This window comes from Pagrus pagrus (assembly GCF_965226575.1).
Source record: "Pagrus pagrus genome assembly, chromosome: 9".
In the NCBI taxonomy this organism is placed as follows: Eukaryota; Metazoa; Chordata; class Actinopteri; order Spariformes; family Sparidae; genus Pagrus; species Pagrus pagrus.
In genome coordinates, this window is record NC_140193.1 from 21,613,908 (window position 1) to 21,635,931 (window position 22,024).

The 22,024-nt window shown below is 42.2% G+C and overlaps 1 protein-coding gene across 7 annotated transcripts in view; it reads left to right on the top strand.

Moving 5' to 3' along the window:
• sox1a (SRY-box transcription factor 1a) overlaps positions 1-21,445 on the top strand; it is an 81,759-nt gene extending 60,314 nt beyond the window's left edge. For 2 of the 7 annotated variants that reach the window (XR_014623209.1, XR_014623210.1), the window contains exon 3: positions 21,044-21,131. Coding sequence is in view for 2 of the 7 variants with exons in the window: in XM_084361253.1 (XP_084217379.1) it covers positions 9,393-10,235; positions 21,044-21,103 (903 nt within the window). In the remaining 5 variants the exon portion in view is untranslated. Of the gene's footprint in view, positions 1-5,892; positions 6,056-8,936; positions 10,236-14,175; positions 14,225-21,043 lie in introns of those variants that run through there. The other 5 variants (XR_014623213.1, XM_084361254.1, XR_014623211.1 and 2 more) reach the window with 5 other exon arrangements.
• Positions 21,446-22,024: the final 579 nt, after the last annotated feature.

Genomic DNA, 22,024 nt, shown 5'->3' on the forward strand with positions numbered 1-22,024 from the left:
GGGAGGCTTTGACTTGGGGCCTCCCGGGGACGATGACCTTATTTCAAATTCTGGGTGAGGGACTACAGTTAGGCAACTGAGGAGCCACACACACGCACACTCAAACACACTTTCAAGGCTGAGTTCAGGAATAGAGAGCCCCCCCTGAAGTCCTGCAGCTCCCTCAAAGGCCAAGCTGCTGCCATTGTCGTTAGTAAAGCTACATAATAGGTTACAGCGTACATTATTCCTCTGGGGTTCAACTCCATATCCTAGGAACTAAATCCATCTTTAACTTGGGATGCATAAGCTGTGGCACTTCGTGTTTGATCGCTGGGTTGCTCAGTGTGCCCCCTATGCTTGTGTAAATTGTAGATTCTGTATGAGACCTTTGCCTTAGTGAGTTTATAAGCACAATGTAACTACACTGGGATGACTGTGTGGTAAGAGCATTTACATGGTTCACAGTTAGCCAGCTAGCCCCAGTTTGCCGGATGTGCTTAACTGTGTGAAAGAATGTGTGTGAACTCCAGGGAAAGAAAATGATCTGGTTTGGTTTTTAAGGTTTTATAATGTCTTCACATTATTTTGATTTATTGATATAGTACTTTTTTTTTTACATATAAAAAAAGTAACTGCGTGCCTGTCAATTGTTAGTGTCTAGATGTTCAATCGAAAGCCTGTAGCCCAGTTTATTCTACTGTAGCCCAGTCCAGTTAAGTCCAAATAGTGGCAGCACCTGCTCTTCAATGTAGCTTTACTGGCTGCAAGAATCTTGAGAAGACGGTGCCACTTTTCAGACGCCTTTAACAAAAGCCAACATGTACTGTTAGTCTTAAATAAAAACTGAGAAAGAAATGGGACCGACCGGTATTTATGCCACACTTATTTGAAAATGTAGCTAGTAATCCTGCTATTGTAAATTAATTTCTGCTTTCTTTGATCATGATCTCGGGGCGTCAGAACTCCAGCAACATTTGTAGGATTAAAACAGCTTTATGTCAAACCAAAATATATAAGAAATTGAAAAGCACAGACATGTGGCTGATATGTAAGTGTGTGTCTATATGTTTCATAGTATACCCATCTTATTTGAATGTTATGGGACATTGTATTGGCTTGTAAGACAACATGAATACGTAAATATGAACATCAATAATTGGGCAAAGCTTCAGGACTGCTACTAAATGGACCTTGTGGTTAGATTGTTTTCTCAAATAGCCTGTTAGTGGTCAAACAAATGCAAGTTTAAACCACATAATAACCCCTGTTTGGCAGGGGGTTATTACTACAGCATCACCTTCCCAAACAGGAAATAGATCATTGGGCCTGTTTCACCCAACTGTCCATCTCTGACCTTCTCCTTATACGGACTTTTCACTCATTACACTAATTCTCCTCACTTCGATCTATGCATAAATAAGGTCATTGTAAGATACAAAATATAGCCTAATAGCATAACAATGTTATTTGTCCCATTAAACATTAAAGTAAAAGTAATCTATATTTCTCTTTCCCTGAGACGGAGGCGGTGTGGAGAACTCGTAGCTCTCTTTACACAGCTCTCACTTTTCATTTCTGCACAACATTTGTTTCCTGTCATCCACCGCCCCTACCGTTACCTCTGTCACTCTGTTTAGCTGCCGTCACTGCAATTTAGCGCTGAAAGGTATAGAAACATGCATCAGCAGCTGAATGGGCTGCAGAGTGCATCACTGCCAACAAGGTCTAAGGTGGCCAAAGTGGTTAACTTGGAGCCTGTCGAACTGCCTTCCTCCCTCACAGTCATTCTGTCGTCTGCCTCCACTGAACCACCCGGCTGCTCGAACCTCCTTAATTCCCATCCATTTCTTGTCTGGTCGGTCTCTATACGTGGACAGTGTCCAACATGACAGATTTCACTATCATCAAAGAAACATTTTCCATTAATGGGCCCTGACCTTGTCTGACTACTGTACTTAAAAACCTTCTCTGCTGCTTGGCGCACTTTCCCCCCTAATCACTCCCCTCACTCCTTGACCCCCCCTCCCGCCAACTTTCCATTTCACCTCCTCTCCTCACCGTAATCTCCTGATTTTTTTTCCCTCCTCCATAAATTTTCTGCTCCTCTCACCTTACAAGAACCCCCCTCTGTTGTTTGTGGGGGCTTGCCTGATAGCCATTAGTGTTACACCCTATTACATCAGTAATGACTGACTGTGAGCTCTAATTAGAGATGTGTTAGGGAGAGCTGACTTGCCCCCCACCCTCCCCCCTCCCCTCCCCTCCTCCTTCCTGCTTTTCCGCAGAGCTGTTACCGTGACTCCATCGCTGTGGCGACACCATTAGCACAGCACCTCTAAGAGTTGCAAGTCCTGACTGTTAAAACCATTACATTCATTACAGACCAATCAGAGGGGAAGGTGTTATGGCTAATTGATAAGCTGAACAATGCATAAAATCTTGTCTCTAATTGCCCTGCGGGAAAAGGAGAAAGTGCCCTGGGAGAAAGAGACAGTGAGAGAAAATGAAAGAGAGAGTGAGAGTGGGGAAGCGACTCGCGTGCTAATTTCAAAATCTGATATTTTTCCACTCGAATAATTTAGGCTTACAATATGTCTTCATCCAAACGTGCTGTAGATTCCCCCCCTTCTCGAATAATGGGATGTTTCTTCTGGGTTTGTCATCTGTGATAAGATGATTATCTGAAAGGTCCGTGGCACATTGTGAAGAGAGTCTCGCCTTCTCTGCTGGAGTAGGTAATCCTGGGTAATAGCATTATGGACACAGTGTTTTCCTAAAGCCCATGATTATCCACTGCTGTTTGCCGTGGGATTGACATTGGCCTCCCTGGTCTCTCTCTCCCTCTCCCTCTCTCCTTCTGTTTTTTTTTTTTTTTTTTTCATACTCTCTTTCTCACTTGTTCGTGTCATCCTGTCTCTGACTCACCACTCCATCAAGCCCTTATATGCTCTTCTCTTGCAATTCTACCGAGAGAAGAAGATGAAAATAGAGCACATGGAGCAACAAAAGAACAAATTGCTTGTAGACAAGAGTGCCCCAGATTTGAATGGCATGTTATGTTCTTTCTGTCAAAAAATCGCACTTTCAGTTTGTCAGTTTGGGGTTACCATCCTGCTTTAAAACTCAATAAGGACTCTGCAGTGTGCTATTTACTAAAATATGTTAGCAAGTCCTACATATAAACCAGTTTAGGCATTTATAACTTAAAGAGTCTCTACACTTGATCTCATTTGACCAACTATTTGATTTTGCTCTTTAACCTACTACCTATACAAAATGTCACATGTGAACTAAATTTTAACAAGTGTAGAGGAAATAATATTACAAGTGAACTGGACATTTTCACAAGTGTTTGGCTTTTTCCACATATGAATGAAGATTTACACTAGAGAAACTTGTGAATTACATACATTCACGTGTTAAGATTTTTTCGCAAAACTTGTAACATGTGAAAACAAGAATGAACTGACAAAAGTTTTTTTTTTATTTTCAAAATTGATTGGCTTTTTTTTTTACATAAGTTGAAAATTCCACAGTTGATTACTACACATTCACATGTGAATTACATATGCTCATATGTGATTGGCTTTTATTTCACATGTGGATTAAAATTTCTACATTGGGAAACAAAACATGGTACATGGCACAAAAGAACATTGCTTCTTCACATGTCAATTGAACATTTTTCGACATTTTCACGTCTCCATGTGAAATTTACATTTTGACATGTGAATTGTCTACATTTGTATGTGATTGGCATTTTTTCACATGTGGATTTGAATTTCCAAAGGTGGAAACAAAACATTGCGCATGAAATCAGGTGAAATTTGTTTCTTCACGTTGTTTTTTTTCACATGTGAACTCAAATTTTGACATGTGAAATCAAAACATTGTCACATGTGAACTGGACATTTTCATTACATACTGTATGTCCACATGTGGGAACATTACCATATAGTGTTTTACATTATGTTGGTCCCCTGTTGCCAATGTCTTATATTACATGTTTTTATGCTGCTTTCATTCAGTGTACCTCAGTTTTCAGTACTGCATTCATTCTTAAAAGCTCATAAAGTACCAATACAGGTACATTCCTTATGAGAGCACCAATCCTTCATCTTGATATGATGTGTGCGTTTTTACCTCTTTCTTTTTTTTTGAGGTCTGTAGGTTTTTGAGTGTTGTGTTATGGAGGTTTGTATGTTTGAGAGAGATCAAATGAACTGAGCTAAGACCTCTGCTTTTAGCCAATTGGCTCACTCTTCCCTCAACGCTTTTAGGCCTGACCTGGCCTGATCTCTCTCTCCCTCCCTCTCCCTCTCCTTTTCTCTCTCTCTCCCCCTCTCACTGGCTGTCTTTCTTGTTTTTTTCTCTCTTAATAATTTCAACATTGCCTTTTACTTAGCTTTACCACTTTGTGTCAATCTCCTGCTTGCGTGGTTTATGTGTTGCACTTATTCGGTGCAGTAATCTCGCAGAGTGACAAAGTGATCTCTGGTGAATCATCTGAAAATTACAGGCTGTAGAGGATGTTTTAATCTGCAACGACTACAATGTTTTCCTCTGGGCAGTTGGTAAATGAAAAATTGGTTAACCACCAGTCAGGAAATACCACATGACATTTTTCGCCAGGGATTAATTGTTGTGATCTGAAGGGGTGGGGACATCCTCCTGTGTTGTAAAATGTATTCTCACTGTAAAATTTGAGAGTTTCGGAGGGAATGCAGGAACCAAATAACTGTTGTCCAGTTTATCTCAGCGTGTCATTAAACAACAATGAATGATCACTTTTGTAGTTAAAGCGTCACCAAGAGGCTGATTTGTTGCCACCCCTTGTTCCCTAAACAATAGAAGGCTGGGAAATTACTTTTATAGGAGCCACCAGTTTTTTTCCACCTTGGCTCCACCGGTAAGCAGATGGATGCGTGAAGCAGCACAGACACCTGCCAGCTACATCAGCTACAAGTCAGGGAGTGTGTCAGCTCTGGCAGCCGTGGAGCCAGGACGCTGCAACAGGCAGGCAGGCAGGGAAGGTGGGAGTCATTAACCAGGCTCTGCTCCTGTGTTTGCACAACAAATGGGACATGTGAGGGTTCGACTGAGAAGAAATGAATCTCTGAGGTAATCAACACTGAGTTTGCAAGTAGATTGAACAGACTTGCAGGTGTGTGTGTGTGTGAATGTGTGTGTGTGTCTGAGGCAGATGCTGACAGCGCTGTGTCTCAAAACTGTGAACCTGTGTGCAAATAAGAAACCTTTCATGAGCCCAGCTGTGTCTTATACAGTGTTATCCGTGTGTGTGTGCATGTGTGTGTGCGTGTGTGTGTGTGTGAGAGCTGTCTGAGCCACATGCTTGCAAGCTGTGCAGCCTCGTATAAACTAAATCTAATTGGATGCTGTGGACTTCACAGTATGAAGCAATATTTGGTGATTGGAGGATCACATTGTTGGACACAGTGTATGTCCTGAGTAAAAACAGCCTCCAAAGTCAATATCCCTCCTCCTCCTCCTCCTCCTCCTCCCTCCACCACCACCTCCACCTCCCTCTCCTCGCATCCTTTTCTGTTTCCAGGATCAGTAATGGGAGTCAGTATCCAGGAGGAGGCGATGGGGTTGCGGGGCTCCTCCTCAAGTCCTCGCCCCTCCTCCCCGAATGCGGCACAGCTGCCTTTCAGAACCCCGCCGCTCCAGCCCATTCATCCTGGAGAGCCAAAAAAAAAAAAAAAAAAAAAGTGGCTATTTATTAGAATACTTGTTTTGTATTGTTCCGAGCCACACAAAAGACGCTTCATTATGTTAGAAGCAAGCCCCTTTCGCAGAGAGAAACAATAACTTGGAATTGTCTTTTTTAGAGTGTATAATAAATGTCATTTCTTCTCGTCTCTGCCCCTCAGTGTGTGTTGAGTGGTGGGTTTGGGCACCGGGCATGGATGGCCTTGGCACTCGAGCGGCCAGATTGTAGTGGGAGTAGCGGTCTTACATGAAGCTTTGGAAGGGTTTAGGACGGCTTTAGGAGTATGGAGGGAGAAATCTGCCCACTTGGTCTGGAGTAGAGGGAACGAGGGGAACATGCGTAAGTCTGAATATGACAATTCCGCACGCAAGAAAAGGATTTTTCATATAGGTTTTTAACCTATAGATGCAGTATTACTCTATATTTTGTGCGTAAAATCTATTTTTGTTGATGCGTAAAGTGGAATTAATGCATTTTTTTTTTAGGGAAATGCGATTGCGCATACTGAAACAAGTGTCTTTACTGGGAACGTCTGCGCTCTGCGGTGCAGATAATATGTGTTTCTAGCTGCAGGCTGTGGTTTTATTTTGGGACATGTGAGATCCAGCAGGGCGCGCAGCTCTGTGGCTCGTGCTGCTGCTGCTACCAGTTGCTCTCTAACCGACTCACTTTAATTTTCTGAAGTGACATTATCGGCTACTGATCTGCTCGGGAGTGAGTGGTTATCATGTGCGCCTATTTAATTCTGTTGGATTAACTAAAAAAACGCATGCTGTAAATTAGAGGAGTGTTTATTAAAGGCGGGATGGTTTTACGCAGCGTTTAGGTGACATGATTCTCTCGGTGTTTCTACGGGTGGGAGGGGTGAAAGAAGTTGAGGCTGATCGTCACATCTTTAGATATTTTGCTCCATCTTTAGACTGAAGCTTGAACACAATCGCTCCCTCTTGCTTAACCCAGTTTGTGACGGGTCACCCGCAGGTGATCGCAACTCGCAAATACCACCCAGTTCCACGCGCGCTGGCTTGTGCGTACACGCGCAGCCACGCACCGCACGCGGAAATTGCCGTTGCGGCTTAGCAGCTTTAGGGAGAAAAGGGGGGTAACCTAGATACAATCGGTGTGGAGTTTTATATTTCTGTGCGATGGATGCAGGAGTTGGCCGAGATTAAAAACCACACTGACCCCCGCTGCGCGTAACGCGTACCTGTGTTCATCCACAATCATTCTCTTATTTATTTATGTATTCAGTTATGGGGGGACGGAGGGTGTGTAGCCTATGTGGGGGGTGTTGGATAACTGCTTTGACCCTTGGCCCCACGGTCGTGCACCGTCATCGCAGTGCACGCATCCTGTTGCAGAGGCCGCGCACAAAGGAGCGAGAAGGTTTTTTTGAAAGGAGGTTTGTTAAAAGAGGAGTGACTGATGGGGGGTGACAGAGAGAGTAAACAGGGGCCGGTGTAAAGGCTAATCCTCTGCGATCCTAAATCCACTCCACAGTGAAAAGAACATAATAATAATAATATTAGTTTTATGATTATTCCCGCTCGATCCTTGAATCTACATCGTGACAAGTCTCTCTTTCCTTTTTTAATTTAACTTTAATTAATGTACTTCACCAAACTGTGTGACTTTAACATTGTGGACACATTGTTTGTGACGTCTTGTGTTACGTGATAATTAATTTATATTAAGGTATGGATCAACGCTTAAAAAACGTCTTTAAGAGTTGATTTATTAATTTTTTTTAAAAAACAAAAACGCCAAAATCTAAATTAAAAATCGTTTTTTATTTGATCAATAAAATATGAACCCTCACTTTTACATGATGAAATAAAGGCTTTATATTTTTAATCATATTTTTTTCAGCCCCTTTAAGTGTTATTTTCATTTATTACAAGAAGCGTCACTATGATTTTTTTCTTCATTTCTCTTGTTTGTTTACTTGTGTGCTGGTGTGATGGCTTCACTGGCAGCAGCCGCCCCGGAGCTCTCCGGGTGTCAGCATGATACTGTCATCTTCCTCGGGCCTTAAGCCACATGGCCCGGAACCACTGGAAACGTTTTATTGACCATTGTGATATCCCGTTAACCCCATTTACCAAAGACGCCTGGATCCATCCGAGTGATCCCGCTCCCTCGGGCCCTGAACACAGGGCTAGATCAAGCTTAGCTCCAATTAAAATAAAAGAGGAAAAAAAAAAAAAAAGAAAAAACAGCAAAGAACGATGGAATGATTAAATCGTTAGTCTCGCCGCGGGAAGTGGTATTTCGTTTTCCCTTTCAATTAGAGGTTGATTGGGCTTTTCAGGGGAGGTCAGCTGTGAAATCTGAATTATATATGCGCGGGACCCGAGCGCACATAGACCTGTTTCCTCCTCTCGCGGTTTGCGCACGGGTTCCCTCGGATATTTAATAAGGAACATAAAGTGTATCAGTCCACTAAAAATGACAACAGCAGCAGTTTACATTTTCAGCTGCGCGCACACACACACACAGGCATGACCAGGACGCATTCAGCACCACCAGCAGACGGCGATCACGGAGCTTTGCCTCGCCAATTTCACGTCATTATATGGCTATCCATCCTCAGGGGCTTCTCCTCTTAGACCAACCGTTTTTGTTGTTGTAGTTTTTTTTTATCTTAACAAATCTCTCTCACATCATCTTCTGCTGTGAGTGTGTGTAATTTCTCTCCCTGACACCTGCTATTTATTACATACCTTAATTACATACCTGCAGGGAGAGAGAGAGAGAAATGGATTGTGAGGCGCTGGTTGAGCATCAAGTCGTCTCAGACGCAATTGGTGTGAGTAGGCTGTGGTTTAATTCTAGTGCGTGAAGCACAGGAGGACCCAGGCCTCTAGGACGCGCAGTGAATCTGTGAAAAACGTGTTAAAGATGGGGAGGAAATGTTCTGATTTTCAAGCTCAGACATAAAGAGAAAGTGGAGGGTGGAGAATTATTTTAGCCAAACTTTTACCGGCGCCAGGGAATTTTAAAGCTGCTTGATATGGAAGCTTTTTTTTTTTTTTTTTTTTTGTTGAAAAATCGAGCAACCATACCCATGTTTTTTTAAAAATATGTTAAGATGTTTGACTCATCGTAATCACAGACTGCACCCACCTTTTGGCCGCTCCTTCACCGCTAACAAATCTTAGTTATTTTTGTTTCGCTCAAGTCTCTGAGAGCGTGTTTGGAAATTTCAAATGCCTTGTGCTATTTGTGGGATTGACCCTCCTTTTCTGCCTCCTCCTTCTCCTCCTCCTCCTCCGGTGTGTTCTTCCTCTATGGTCCTCTAGTCACCTGACCAAACGCCATGCAAATCACTCTGCTGCTGGAGCCTCATTGGCCGCTTGTGGCTCATTTAACCGCTGTCAGTGCGCATCATATGGCCGCCGCTTTAACCAACTTCTCAACTCCGACAGGGAAAGTGGCTCCAATGCGCATTCTATCACAGTGGATGTGAACCAACCCAGGCGAAGACAGGGTGAAAACTGGTTGGAGAACATTTTACATCCCTTTTCGGATTAATTTTGATCTCGTATTGATTCATTCGGGCTTAGAATCTTAATTTTGTAAACCAGTCATCCTGTGCGCACCCGATCTCGTGCGCCTGAGCTATCTCGAAATAGACTTTTTTTCTCTGTTGGTGGCGAAGTTTAAATCCAGGTGAATGTATAGCATGATGATGGAAACTGACCTCCATTCCCCCGGCCCCCAAACGAACACGACCACGGGGCAAACGGGGCCGAACAGTGGGTCCAAAGCGAACCAGGAGCGGGTGAAGAGACCGATGAACGCGTTCATGGTGTGGTCCCGTGGGCAGCGGAGAAAGATGGCACAGGAGAATCCCAAAATGCACAACTCTGAGATCAGCAAACGGCTGGGCGCCGAGTGGAAGGTGATGTCCGAGGCTGAGAAGCGCCCTTTCATCGACGAGGCGAAACGGTTGCGAGCCATGCACATGAAGGAGCATCCGGATTACAAGTACCGGCCCAGACGGAAGACCAAGACGCTGCTGAAAAAGGACAAATATTCCCTCGCCGGTGGACTGCTTTCTGGGCCCAGTGGGGGCGGTGGAGTTGGTTTAGGAGTCGGAATGGGTTCATCCGGGGTCGGACAGAGGTTAGAGAGCCCCGGGGGTCACGGAGGCTCCGCCAGCTCCGGCTACGCGCACATGAACGGCTGGGCGAACGGTGCGTACTCGGGGCAGGTGGCTGCAGCCGCGGCGGCCGCAGCGATGATGCAGGAGGCTCAGCTCGCCTACAGCCAGCACCCGGGGAGCGGAGCGCACCACCACCACCACTCACACCACCATCACTCACACAACCCCCAGCCAATGCACCGCTACGACATGACAGCCCTGCAGTACAGCCCCATCTCAAACTCTCAGAGCTACATGAACGCTTCTCCATCCGGCTACGGCGGGATCACCTACACGCAGCACCAGGGCTCCGGCGTCTCCTCCTCGGCTGCCATGGGGACGTTAGGGTCGCTTGTGAAGTCGGAGCCGAGTGTAAGCCCTCCCGTCAGCAGCACACACTCACGGGGTCCTTGCCCCGGAGACTTGAGAGAGATGATAAGCATGTATTTACCGACCGGAGAGCCGGGGGACCCGTCAATGCAAAGTAGACTCCATGCCTTGCCGCAGCATTACCAGAGCGCCACGGCTGGAGTGAACGGGACGGTCCCTCTAACACACATTTAGAACTCACATTATAATTGAAAACTGCAAACGAACACATAACCAAATATTTACCTCTTTTCTAAATAACCCCGGTCCCGAGAACTACCTGCATTTTGTACAGAATGTTTATTGTAAATGAAGGGTAAATAGCATATTCATCTCGGCTTTTTTTCAATAGCCACCAGTGGAATTATATAACGAATATGATGCTGAGATTATTGGTTATTGTGCTATCATCTTTTTGTCCATTTACTTCACAGTCTTAGTTGAGGGATCCGCCAGGTTCACATGGGGAGTATTTGGTTCAATTGTCTCATAATTTCGGGGGGTTTCTGTAACTTATTTGAAAATGAGAAAACGTGTCATAATCTTAAGAAAGTGCTTTAAAAGATATGGGAAAGTCATATTCTTTAAACATTTGTGTTCATTTGCAGAAGCCTGTGTCTTAATTCTTGGAAAAAAAAATCATCTCTTTTTATTGTAACACTCTAATTATTGTAAATTGTGAATAATTTTAATATTTCAAAGGATGACGGGCAACTGCTGTTGTAATTTAAGTGCTTTTCTGCGAGGGAAAAGCCCTGATATTGCAATGAAGAAGAATTGAATAAATTTCACAAGATGTTGCTTTGATTCTTAAGACAACGGTCTTAGATTGATTATTTTCACAGTGTTCTCACACAGGAGTGTCTTTCACGTCTTAGTACACAAGATTATCATCGAGCCTCCTCTCGAGACAAATAGCCACCTGTTTAAATTCTGACACCGCTGTGGACACAGGTCCCACGAGCTTTTAAATAGCCTGATTGTTCGTGCGTAATTGTGCGTAAAAGCTACAGTCTGCAGGCCTGCGAGAGAGCCATGTTGGTAGAGTGGTGTTGTTCCATGGGTTAAACTTTCATCTGGGTTATGACATTTATTTATACATTTGAAGGAAAAAGATTTTTCCATATATCAGTGGCGTGCAGGCCGAACTATGCTCACGTTTCATTTGGAATATTTACAGCAGGCCAAGCTGATGATGGCTCACACTCTCATTTTTATATAAACATGATTCCTGACGCATTTGTTTTTGTGCATTTTCTCAAACAAACATCAGTAACAAAAGAAAAATATTTTTATAGAGTAAGTGAAGGCCTCATATGACAAACCACCTGTAAGTGTTAACGAAACGTCCTCATTTATCAACCAATACGAGATTTATAAATTCATTAACACATCTAATTTCACCATGGTAACGGCTTATGAGGGGTGACTGTGTTTATAGAAAATTTAAGCAGAAAAAAGTTAGCAATTTTTAATTTAACCCTATTTCTAATCATTTTTATTGATCACTTAGCAGATCTCTATTTAATTTTATTATCTAACCTGTCAGACTTCCAGTCCTGGATTTTATCACATCATATCTTAAATGACGAACTGCTCTTCAACAAAACTTCAACAACCTGTGATAAAGGCACATTTTTCATACTAGAGACTTCTTAAAAATGGTTTCTTATTAGGCGAACATGAATATGAACAATAAATCACCAAAATAGTTTCAGATCATTCTGCTGACATTTTGTGATTCGGTGTGAAGACTTGATGTAATTTCACTGATTCTGTTTTGAACACTTGACACAAATCACAAGACTAATGAGGAATAGGTTCCAATGAATAATATATAATGGTCAGTTTAGTGATAAAAGGGTGTTTATTTATATAATACATTAAAAGACTTAAAGGATTTTCAGCGATCTCACACCTGAGGTGGTTCATTTCATCCCCTGCCCCTCGGGACATGGACTTCTTTTAATCATCCACTTTATCTGTCTTTATGGGATTTAATGGTTTATACTTGAGAGAAAAAAATAAATAAATACTTGAACTGAAAGGTAATATAGCTTAATTCACGTGCTCAACAATATTACAAACACCAAAGAAAAATATTCACAAAATCACAAAAAATCACGATTTATTTAGCTGTATTTTCTCACTAATCAAACGAACAAGATCAAAGATGATAAATCACGTCTTTAATACTTGTTATTTTTCCCGTTGGTCCCTCCATCTTTTGCTTTAGCTGTGAGGCTGCACAGGTTGACACTGTTGCAGGGAAAAGTGCACGAGGCACGAGCGGAGATTTGAACAATAAATCCATGTTTGATATCAGCGCTACTAAAGAATAAACTGCCGGTCATTTTAAAGGAAGGAGAAACATCTTATCTCATCAAAATGTAAGAGTCAGTTGCACAGAGCTGCGCATGAAATAAGTCCAGATTTAACGCACCTCGCCCGCGCACAGCCCAAACTGTTGCACAGACTGGACCTCCCAGTGACCGAACACACTCGTGACAAGTAGTTTATGGGGTTGCTGATGACTCATCACAATTTCGAAGCTGCAGATGTTTGATTTTAGATGACTGAGTTTAGGTTCCTTTGACTGAAACACCTTCGTTATGGATCAGACATGGAGGAGGAAACAAACACACACATTCAGATTATTAATCCTCTCGAAATAATGAGAAATTAGTCTGAAAATGACGTCATTTTTGACAGGCCACAGCTGGTTTTGACATGTACATCTTTTTTATTGCCTGTAGGCCTCATATGTAGATTCAGGCTAATAAGCATACACATGCAAATGAGGGAAATTTATGCCTACTTAGGTATTTAAAAAAAAAAAATCAATTAATCTCAAATACATAGTTAAAGGGCCTATTTCACACTGATGAAGACTTGCATGGCACGTCAATTAAACCTGTTAGGCCTCATAGTGGAGCGTGTAACGTCTGGCTGCGCATTAATCTATTGAAGGAAATCACAGGAACAATGTCTGGAAATTAGTTTAAATTCCAAAAAACCCCCTCAAAAGACAAACTGCCATCTATGGAGACATCTCTCCGGGGCGCAGCGCAGCGCAGCAGCCTATGGCACGGGACGGCCTCCTCGCGTGTTTTAGCATCTTATCTGTTGATGTGAAGAGATGCGGATTAACAGTGAAAGCCCGGAGAGGCGGAGCGCGTCACGGCGCATCGCCAGGCTAAAAAGAGGAGCGTTCTGGCAAATTTAACCCGAATAAATTACACCTTGAGGTGGAAGAGGGGTAAGTGTAGGGTGCAACGTATACGGGGAAATGTGGCAGCGCGGCGTGTGTGCGTGCTTGTGTGTGCGTGTGTGGCTTGCTTGTTTGTGCGTGCGCGCGCGTGTGTGTTTAGCTGACCGGCCAATAAATCTCTCCACCGCGCGATGCTCTTATCTTGTAGCCACCGATATATTCTGTGCTAGGAGGCCATCAGCTCCGGCGCACACTCGGTTGCTCGTAAAGCCCCGATCCCTTGCACTCCCTGTCCTAAATGGGGATAATTAGCGTCACTTTATCACGCCTCTGCATATTTTCTCCGCGTCTCCCCCCCTTTCCTAAAAAAATTACCAAGCAGCCTGCTCTCGTCGCCCGCTCTGTCACAGAAGATTATGGAGACAGATTGCACAGAGCGAATGTGCCGGGCGAGATTAGCGCGGAATAGAGAAAGCAACTGGGCCAATGAATTCCTCGGAAGGGCCTTATCGTGCAATTACACGTTGACATGTTTAACAATCTTGCTGCCTCTTAATCCTGCAGTGCTGCTCTATCTACCCACAGCTACCACGCTGTATGCCGGCACACGGACCTAATGCACCGAAACGCAGCACAAATGTCCTGAAAGTTATGAGAAATTGCTTTATTTTTCCAAACTTTGTCCACCATTCAAACGCCTTTTTTTTCTTTTCCTTTTTTTTTATTTTTCAGATTTCTCCGTTGTTGGAATAGCATCTGCACTGGAACTTTTTGACAAGAGGTGAGATATTAAAAATGAAAAAAAAAAAAAAAAAGAAAAGAAATGAAAAACACAAAAATCACATTTGGTTTATTGTTGCTCTGAATCACTGTTTCACTCCAACGACTAATCGAAAAGTGACAAAGTGCGCCATGTCCAGCCAGAGTGGCGATGTGACGCATAAAAAGTGGCCGTCTTGTTTGGAGTTAAATGTAGACTTTTCCATCTCTCTGCCCAACACATGCACACACCACCACCACCACCACCCCCTCCCCGTCCCCTCTGCCTGGCGGTATATCGGGGCCTGTGTGGGAGTGATTGTGGAGCGCCACTGTAGGAATTTGGCAGCGGCCGTGGTTTGGAGAGCCGCCCCACGCTGAGCCCCATTCAGCGGCCAGCGCGCTGTGAGGTTGGGAAGTTTCAGTCAGCCATACAACTCAATGGCCCCCACAAAGGCGATTACAAGCCCCAGCGCATTCCTGTAGGGACCTGGGAGCGGCGCAGGTGCGAGGGGGACCGGGGTAACCCGTCAGAGGGGTGATAAAAAACGGGACAGTGCTGGGGCCACACAAAACCAGCCACTCCACAGGAACCGGGGAGGTTTTTGGAGGAAGGAGGAGAAAGGAAAGAATAAGTTCGAAGAAGATGGAAGTTAGGGAGGTGGGGGTGTAGCATACTGAGTGGCCTCACTGTCCATCACTGAATGGAGAGAGGAGGAGACTCCCAATCAGGGCTGTAGGCAGGATTTTACTGAGGTCATCAGTCCAAAGTCACCCAGCACAGCACCACACACCTAAGAAAGCACGATGAGCCACTAAATATCTCTAAAGAGCCCTCAGAAATACACATTTCATTAATTAATTTAACTATTCAATTGTATTTTCTGTCTTTATTACAGTATAACTGTTTCAAAACCCTCTGGTGGAAAATACAATAATTTTTAATTTATTCATTATTTTGATTTTAAGATGTACAATATGTGTCTAAACCCTAGAAAAGTCCTCCAGCTGAAAATTCTGCAGAAAATTGCAGCATTCTTCGCATGTGGACACGTCCGAGCTATACAGTTGTTTAAAAAAAATTATATTCAGACTTGTGTAAATGGGATTTGTGAAGAAGACCATTAAACTCTTCCCATTCCTGCTTTGAAATAACTTAACAGGGTTGAAACAAATATTTTCTGTGGGAAAAGGATTTTTGCCTGAATCACATTATTACCAATATAGAAAATGTTATAATCAACATATTTGCTAATTGTTCACTGCCAACACAAAGGGTTCACATGAAACTGTGAACATAGGCTTTTCCTAAGATGTCTGCTTGTGGCATCTAAACTACTGAGGTAAAAGTTTTTACTTCCTGCTTAGTCAAAGTTCAAGTAAACCATTTTTGATAAACCCGCCACCTGTATACTACCTGCATCTGACAGCACATAAAGTTAGCAATGAGCTGGTGAATATAGTGGAGCATTTTGCGGCTGAAGAGACAAATGTTTATGTCAGGCAACAGTTGTTCCCCAACTTTATAAAGAGATAATACATCAGTGTTTTGTTTTCAGCTTGTTCCGCTGCCCCCAAGTGGCCAAAAAATCCATCTATTCTAATCTAATCTATTAATCTAAAAAAAAATCTATTGTGAACAGCAGTCAGAGTTGATGATTTATGAGGGTTTCAGTCCAACCATCCACTTTAACCCGACTCTTCCTGGGTTTAAAGAAATATTGCCGATCACTGAAACACAGCAGCTTAAGGTATTAGGCATCGTAAATTAGTGTAATACAAACATATTATGTAGGAGACAGGTTTATAACCATACAAGGAGACGGACTGTAGCTATGTTTTACTAAAGTTGCAGACTTCAGTTACTGATAAAAGTGGACTTAATAGCCAATAGCAAAAGCAGAATTACGACATGTTTATTTTTGCTATCCTTAAAATGTGTTTTGTGCATCTGCTTGGTATTTTTGTGTTCAGTGCAGAGGTGGTGCATGCACACAGATGGGAGGAGAGGTGCAAACAAGTGGGGATTTCATTCAAATGAAGCAGCATAAAGCAAATTGTGGGTGTTTTTGGTGGAAATGGAGTCTTAGACTCTGTGCTGACAATAGACGTCTCTCAGCAGGAAATGAGGGGATTCTGTCAACAAGGGCAAAGTAAATACCATGTGAATTGCTTCGCAAGTACAGAAAATTACTGAAAAATACAGTATAAACACATTTGAATAAACACTCCTGTAGATGCATTTAAGGTCGCATTGCACGTATAATGTAAATGTAGTTACAGCCAGAATGCCAGCTGTAACTACACCTCCTTAAATCGTCTTACATCCCTGCTGCAGTCCACGCGCAGCAGGGATGATGTTTCATGTTCGATTCTTAAAATGCAATTTTAATTATCCAGTGATGTGTACAGAATTCATATCGTATAACCGGCTCAAACAATATGTCGTCCCACTAATTTTATTGAAGCCTTTAACAGAGTTAAGCAACTGCATATAACAGTAATTATATCACTCGTCAGGTTTCCATCCAAATGCATCACAAATTATAACCGAATTTCAAGAAAATCAATAAATGAAAATGTAAGTGAGATCTTGTTTCCAAGCGATTATTATTGAGTTGGTTCATCAAGATAAGCAGTAGGTGGGGCCATTTCTCCAGTTGGAAAACAATAAAACCACCGCAACTTCAAATGCTGAAAAACCATGGCGGAAACACGATGAAAATATGACATTTCTATGTCACGTGTCAATGTGAGGAAGGTTGTGTCCGATCTGTGTCAAGCGTTGAAGAGAACGCTTGGATCTGCTGCCATTTTTCATCTCTTCTCTGGGAGCGTGAACAGCTGATCAGTCATGCGAGTTAAATGTTCGCTACATCAGAAACTATTTTGTTTCCATCTACCATCAAGCACATTAACTAACAACCCTCCTTAAAAGTCCAACTTGTAAGCTAGCTGATGTTTGAGTCTCATTCCAAAGTGGTCAAATACTGACAGTTTAGGTTGATGGCCTACACGGTCCACCAACTGAGAGCGTCAGCATTTGACAAGTTGGGAATGAGACTCAACAATCAACTCACTAACAAATTAGCCCTAAAAGCTTTTTCATGAAATTGAGAAAGGTTTTTCACAGTTTTGCTGTGTCCATCAATCTTTTCTAATGCAGTATTTCAAAATGCGCAGAAAAACACTTTGATTGAAACCCGGCCACTGTGTTCCAAAATAAAACTGGCAACATAAGCAGAATGACACGATCAAACTTTCATTATCTCCTCGAACACAAACACAATTGTAGAAGCCACCATCTGCCTCTGGCTGCAGATTTGTTGTGCCATGCTTTCAGGTCTCGTCACTGCACCGTCCACACGACAATGGTTCATTCTGGAGAAGAAGTCTCTCCAGTTGGGGTGCCAATTTTTGCCAAGTCCTTGACATGTGGATTTTTACTTGTGTGGCTCTGGCCATCAGCTCTATTAACACTGTACTCAGCAAAGTAATTGCCGAGATCTCAGAATGTGGTAACATCCTTGAAAATAGATCCAACGGGGCAAGAAACACCAGCAGCCAGACAATCAGACAAGACCCCAAGGACGAGTAATCAGTGTAGCTGCAGCTCATTCCCCACCACAGTATCATAATGAAGGTGCAAAGGACAGCATGAGAATGAGCAGCACTAGTCACATGCAGAGATGTGTTGGAGGGGAAACTCTTAACACTGTCTCATTGACTACCTTGTTGGTATGACATAAATCTACATGAGATCCAAAAGAAAGTTAATAAGTATGAGGACATGTGACTGTCTCTTCAAACTCCTAACAAAAGTCCCATTTTCTCCGGCTCTCTGCGTGCCTTTTTCAGGTCAAACATGTTGATAGCAGTGTCCCAATAATTTGAGGCAAACAAAGCATCAAGTATGGGTCACACCATAAGTTTTAAGTGTCCTCTACAATCCTCCTGTTTTGTATACTTGAAGGAAGGATCTTTGGCCCAGTATTTAACTCTTAGTTTTTCTTTTTTTTTCTTTTTCTTTCAACACTAGTGGCTCCACAAAGAGTTTCTTTCACGGAGACAAACAAACTTGGGTTGTCCAGGAGCAAAATGAGGAATTTGGAATACGATGTTAATGAATGTTCCTCACTTAATATGCGCAACAAACCAGAATCTACATCAGAATTGAATTACCATCATTTTATTTTCAACTAGCAATAGGATTATATCATTAGATCATATCCAAAACCTTTTCTTTTTTTTCCAGACGAATGTATAACATACACATCAAAGCATGCGGTTCATGATAAATAATTTGCTCAAACTTTGTGCTCAGGAGTGACAGAAGAAGCAGTTTGAAAGTAATGACCTAAGAAGCAGATCATTATTATTTTCTTTCTTACTTTCTGTTTCTTCCCTACTTCATGTCCACAGTTGAGCAGATTCTTCTACAAAGGCTCATTCTTACCCTAAAATATTGTATCAAAGTATCTTGAAGGCTTTTATGCAGTCTCTCTCTCTCTGTTTGTACTTTTTAGCCACGCTAGCAGCAGTCCCCTTTGGTCCAGACTAACTTTAAAAAAAAATGTATTGCCATGAAATGTTGTTCAGAGGTTCATGGTCTCAAGAGTATGATTCTTAGATTATGAATCTACATTGTCTAACTTTTCCTCATTCCACCATGAGGTTGACATAATTTTTTTAGTAAAATGTCTCAACAACTTTTGGATGACTTACCATAAAATTTGGAGCACAAATTCTCATTCACCTCAGAAAGACTTGCAATCTGACTTTTCATCTAGCGACATCCTCATCTCATTAGCAAACGTTGGCATGCTAACACGTCAATCGCGTCATTAGTTTCACGTCGATGTTAAAGTATAATTAAACCAAAATTCAATGCATATGTGATATATCAGTGTTTTAATCTGACCAAATCTATAATTTTACAACCGTCTTGATGACATGATTTTGTTTAAGGGAAAAATTTTCCATCCCATACTGCATTACAACTGTTCACTGGTTGGCTGACACTCTCACTAGCCAGCTTTCCTTCCAAATGTAGCACCAATTTCGAGAAAATCGGCAAAAGAGACTGCACTACCGTTATGAGATTATTAGCAGGTAGTTCATCGAGCAGCGGATTGTCCTAATGGTGTGTTCAGACTAGAGATTGCATTTTTCTGTCCAAAGTTTGTGTTTCCCCATCATGCAGTTGTTTCCGTGGTTACGGCTTGCCTGTTTATGCCGATTACAGACATGGTCTTTGTAGATCATAGTGAAAAGTCATTGTTCTATGCACATAGATATGAAATAAATATGATAATATTGAAAAAATAAATATGAAATACACACAAAAAAAATCTATGGTGGCAAACATACTCATACAGAACTGCAGCTACGTCCAGGCAGTAACTACTGCTGACGTGACAGAGACCCAACCCGAACCCAGACAAAATTTCCAAAATTTTGTCCGAACCCAGCTCGTCATGTCATGACTCCGGTTCCGGTCGAGTGTCCACACTCTAGTTCAGACAACTGGTGGAAAAGCAACAGGCCATCAGTCAGTTTCAGTGGAAGCCAGCGATATATAAAAGCTACAAACTGACAACCCGCACTTGTGGCTGTATGACAGACGCTTTATGTACGTCATGATTTATTCACACGTCTGTTTTTCTAGTGCATTTTGTCCCTTTTTGCTTTAATCAATACAGTGTGACTTTTTTTTTTTTTGCTAAATTTATCTTCACCAAGAAAGTTTTTTTCTCTCGTGTCTGTTTGTTTGTTGGTTGGTTGGTTTGTCAGGAGGAAGAGTCTCAGCCCAGAATAGACCCCATTAACTTTGGTGTGAATCGGAATAAGAGCATTTAGAGGGGTAGGGTGTTTTTCCACATTTTCGTTAATTTCTCAGGGAATAATAAATGATGAAAAAGCGGTATTTAGGTGGCTGGTACTTATGAGTAAGTACAAAAGGGGACTATGTGGGCCCTGACGGAAGTATGCGCTCTGAGTGCCATTCTAGTTCAGGATTATTTTTATTTTTGGCGTTTCCACTCACATCTTTATGCGCAAATCGAAAAAGCACATTAAAAACAGGTGGATGGAAACCCACCCAGCGACTCTCACTAACTAACCATTCACTCAATGGAGCACTGTTTGCAACACACCTGCAGTGTCTCTCTATCGCTGGCCCACACGCGTACACACCCACCAGATGCTGTAAAGGCTTTCTGCTCCTGTGTGGCAGCAGGTGATAATTCTCAGTGCGGTACAGAGACCGGGTTAATGAGGGGTCAAAGTGTTCAAGTAAGAAACAGCAGTTTTATGGTGCCTGCTGCACGCTGATAGCTGTTTGAACTGGCTGACCTTTGAACTCTGCGGGGTCAAGTGATCAACAAACTGGGTCGTTTAGATAGGTCAGATTGGAACAACTGAAGGATGTGTATGTCACAGCAATATGTCCTTACGGTACAGATAAATTGTCCTTAATGATTATAACCCTACTCAATTTGTTTCCAGAGCCATTAGATTGTTGTCAGCTATCAGACTGTTTAAGGCATGGCACACATTTGATTCATTTGTAATTTAATTGATAACCTCATGTCTATTAAATATTCAGCTTAGTGAACCATGTACGTGTGTGTGTGTGTGTGTGTGTGTGTGTGTGTGTTTCTATCTATGACATGTACGCATTGAGCACAGTATATTTTTGTTATATTATAAACCGACATCTACAGGGTTATATTTGCTCCGTGCTGCCGTGTCTTTATTTATTGACTTTTGACATTTGATATTCCTGCAAATCAATATCCTCTCTTTGTCCTCTCTCTCTCTGTCTGTCTCTCCCTTCCAGCAAAGTGTCCACCACGGCTATCACCAGTGGACATGGATCACCGAGGGGGCCTGTGATTAACAGATAGCACCTTGTCTCCTCTGCTGGCAGGCCATCATTACGACGAGCACTAGAAGATAGGTTCTGTGGGAGAAAAGACCTTTTGGAAAATGTCAGCGACAGTCAAAGCCCCAAATTTCCTCCATTCACTCTTTACCATGTGATGCTACCTACTCTAAACCCCTTAATTACACCACCCCATCTTCCTATCGCCTAATGTTTTGTATCTAAGTACAGTGTCTGATTTCAGAGCATGTGGAGATTTTATTTTGTCTTATGTGGCTTACCTGAAGATTTAAAAAAAAAAAACAGCCCTATATTTCACCCATATCAGCAAAACCAAGCACTATCAAACAAACAAAAAAAAAAAAAAAAACAGCAGTGTCTGCAACAGCTCCCCTTCCCCAGTCCCTTTCACTGGAGCCAGCTTCACTGTCTTAATACTCTTAGTCCCTCAGTTGGCATGTTTTCCAAGAACGCCGCTGCATTTCCAGATTTGTAAAATCCGTCAAAATGCCTGTAATGAATATTTCTACAGCCTTGATTGTATTTAATATGCTGTTTGACCAGCCCAATAAGAAACATGTACTGATCTGGCACCAGAGGGACCACAGCATCAGTAGAAGGTTTATTGTCCGGGAAAAAACTGTCTGGACTGTCTTTTATCAAGAGAAGCAGAAACATTTATTATTCAGATAATCTCTTCTTTCCTGTGCATGAATCTACATGTCATTTGTCATTTGAATTTTTAAAAAAAGCTACTACTATTAGTACAGTTGTCTTCATGGATTAACTGTCATCTTGTGAGACAGGTCTTTGTTACTCTACACCTACATTGTACAGTCTGTTTTACTGTTGTTTTAGCTTTGCTGGAAAAAAAAAAAAAGAATAACTCCTTGCATTTTATTGCTGCTTAAGAATAAAATGTAGAGCTTTCCTGTC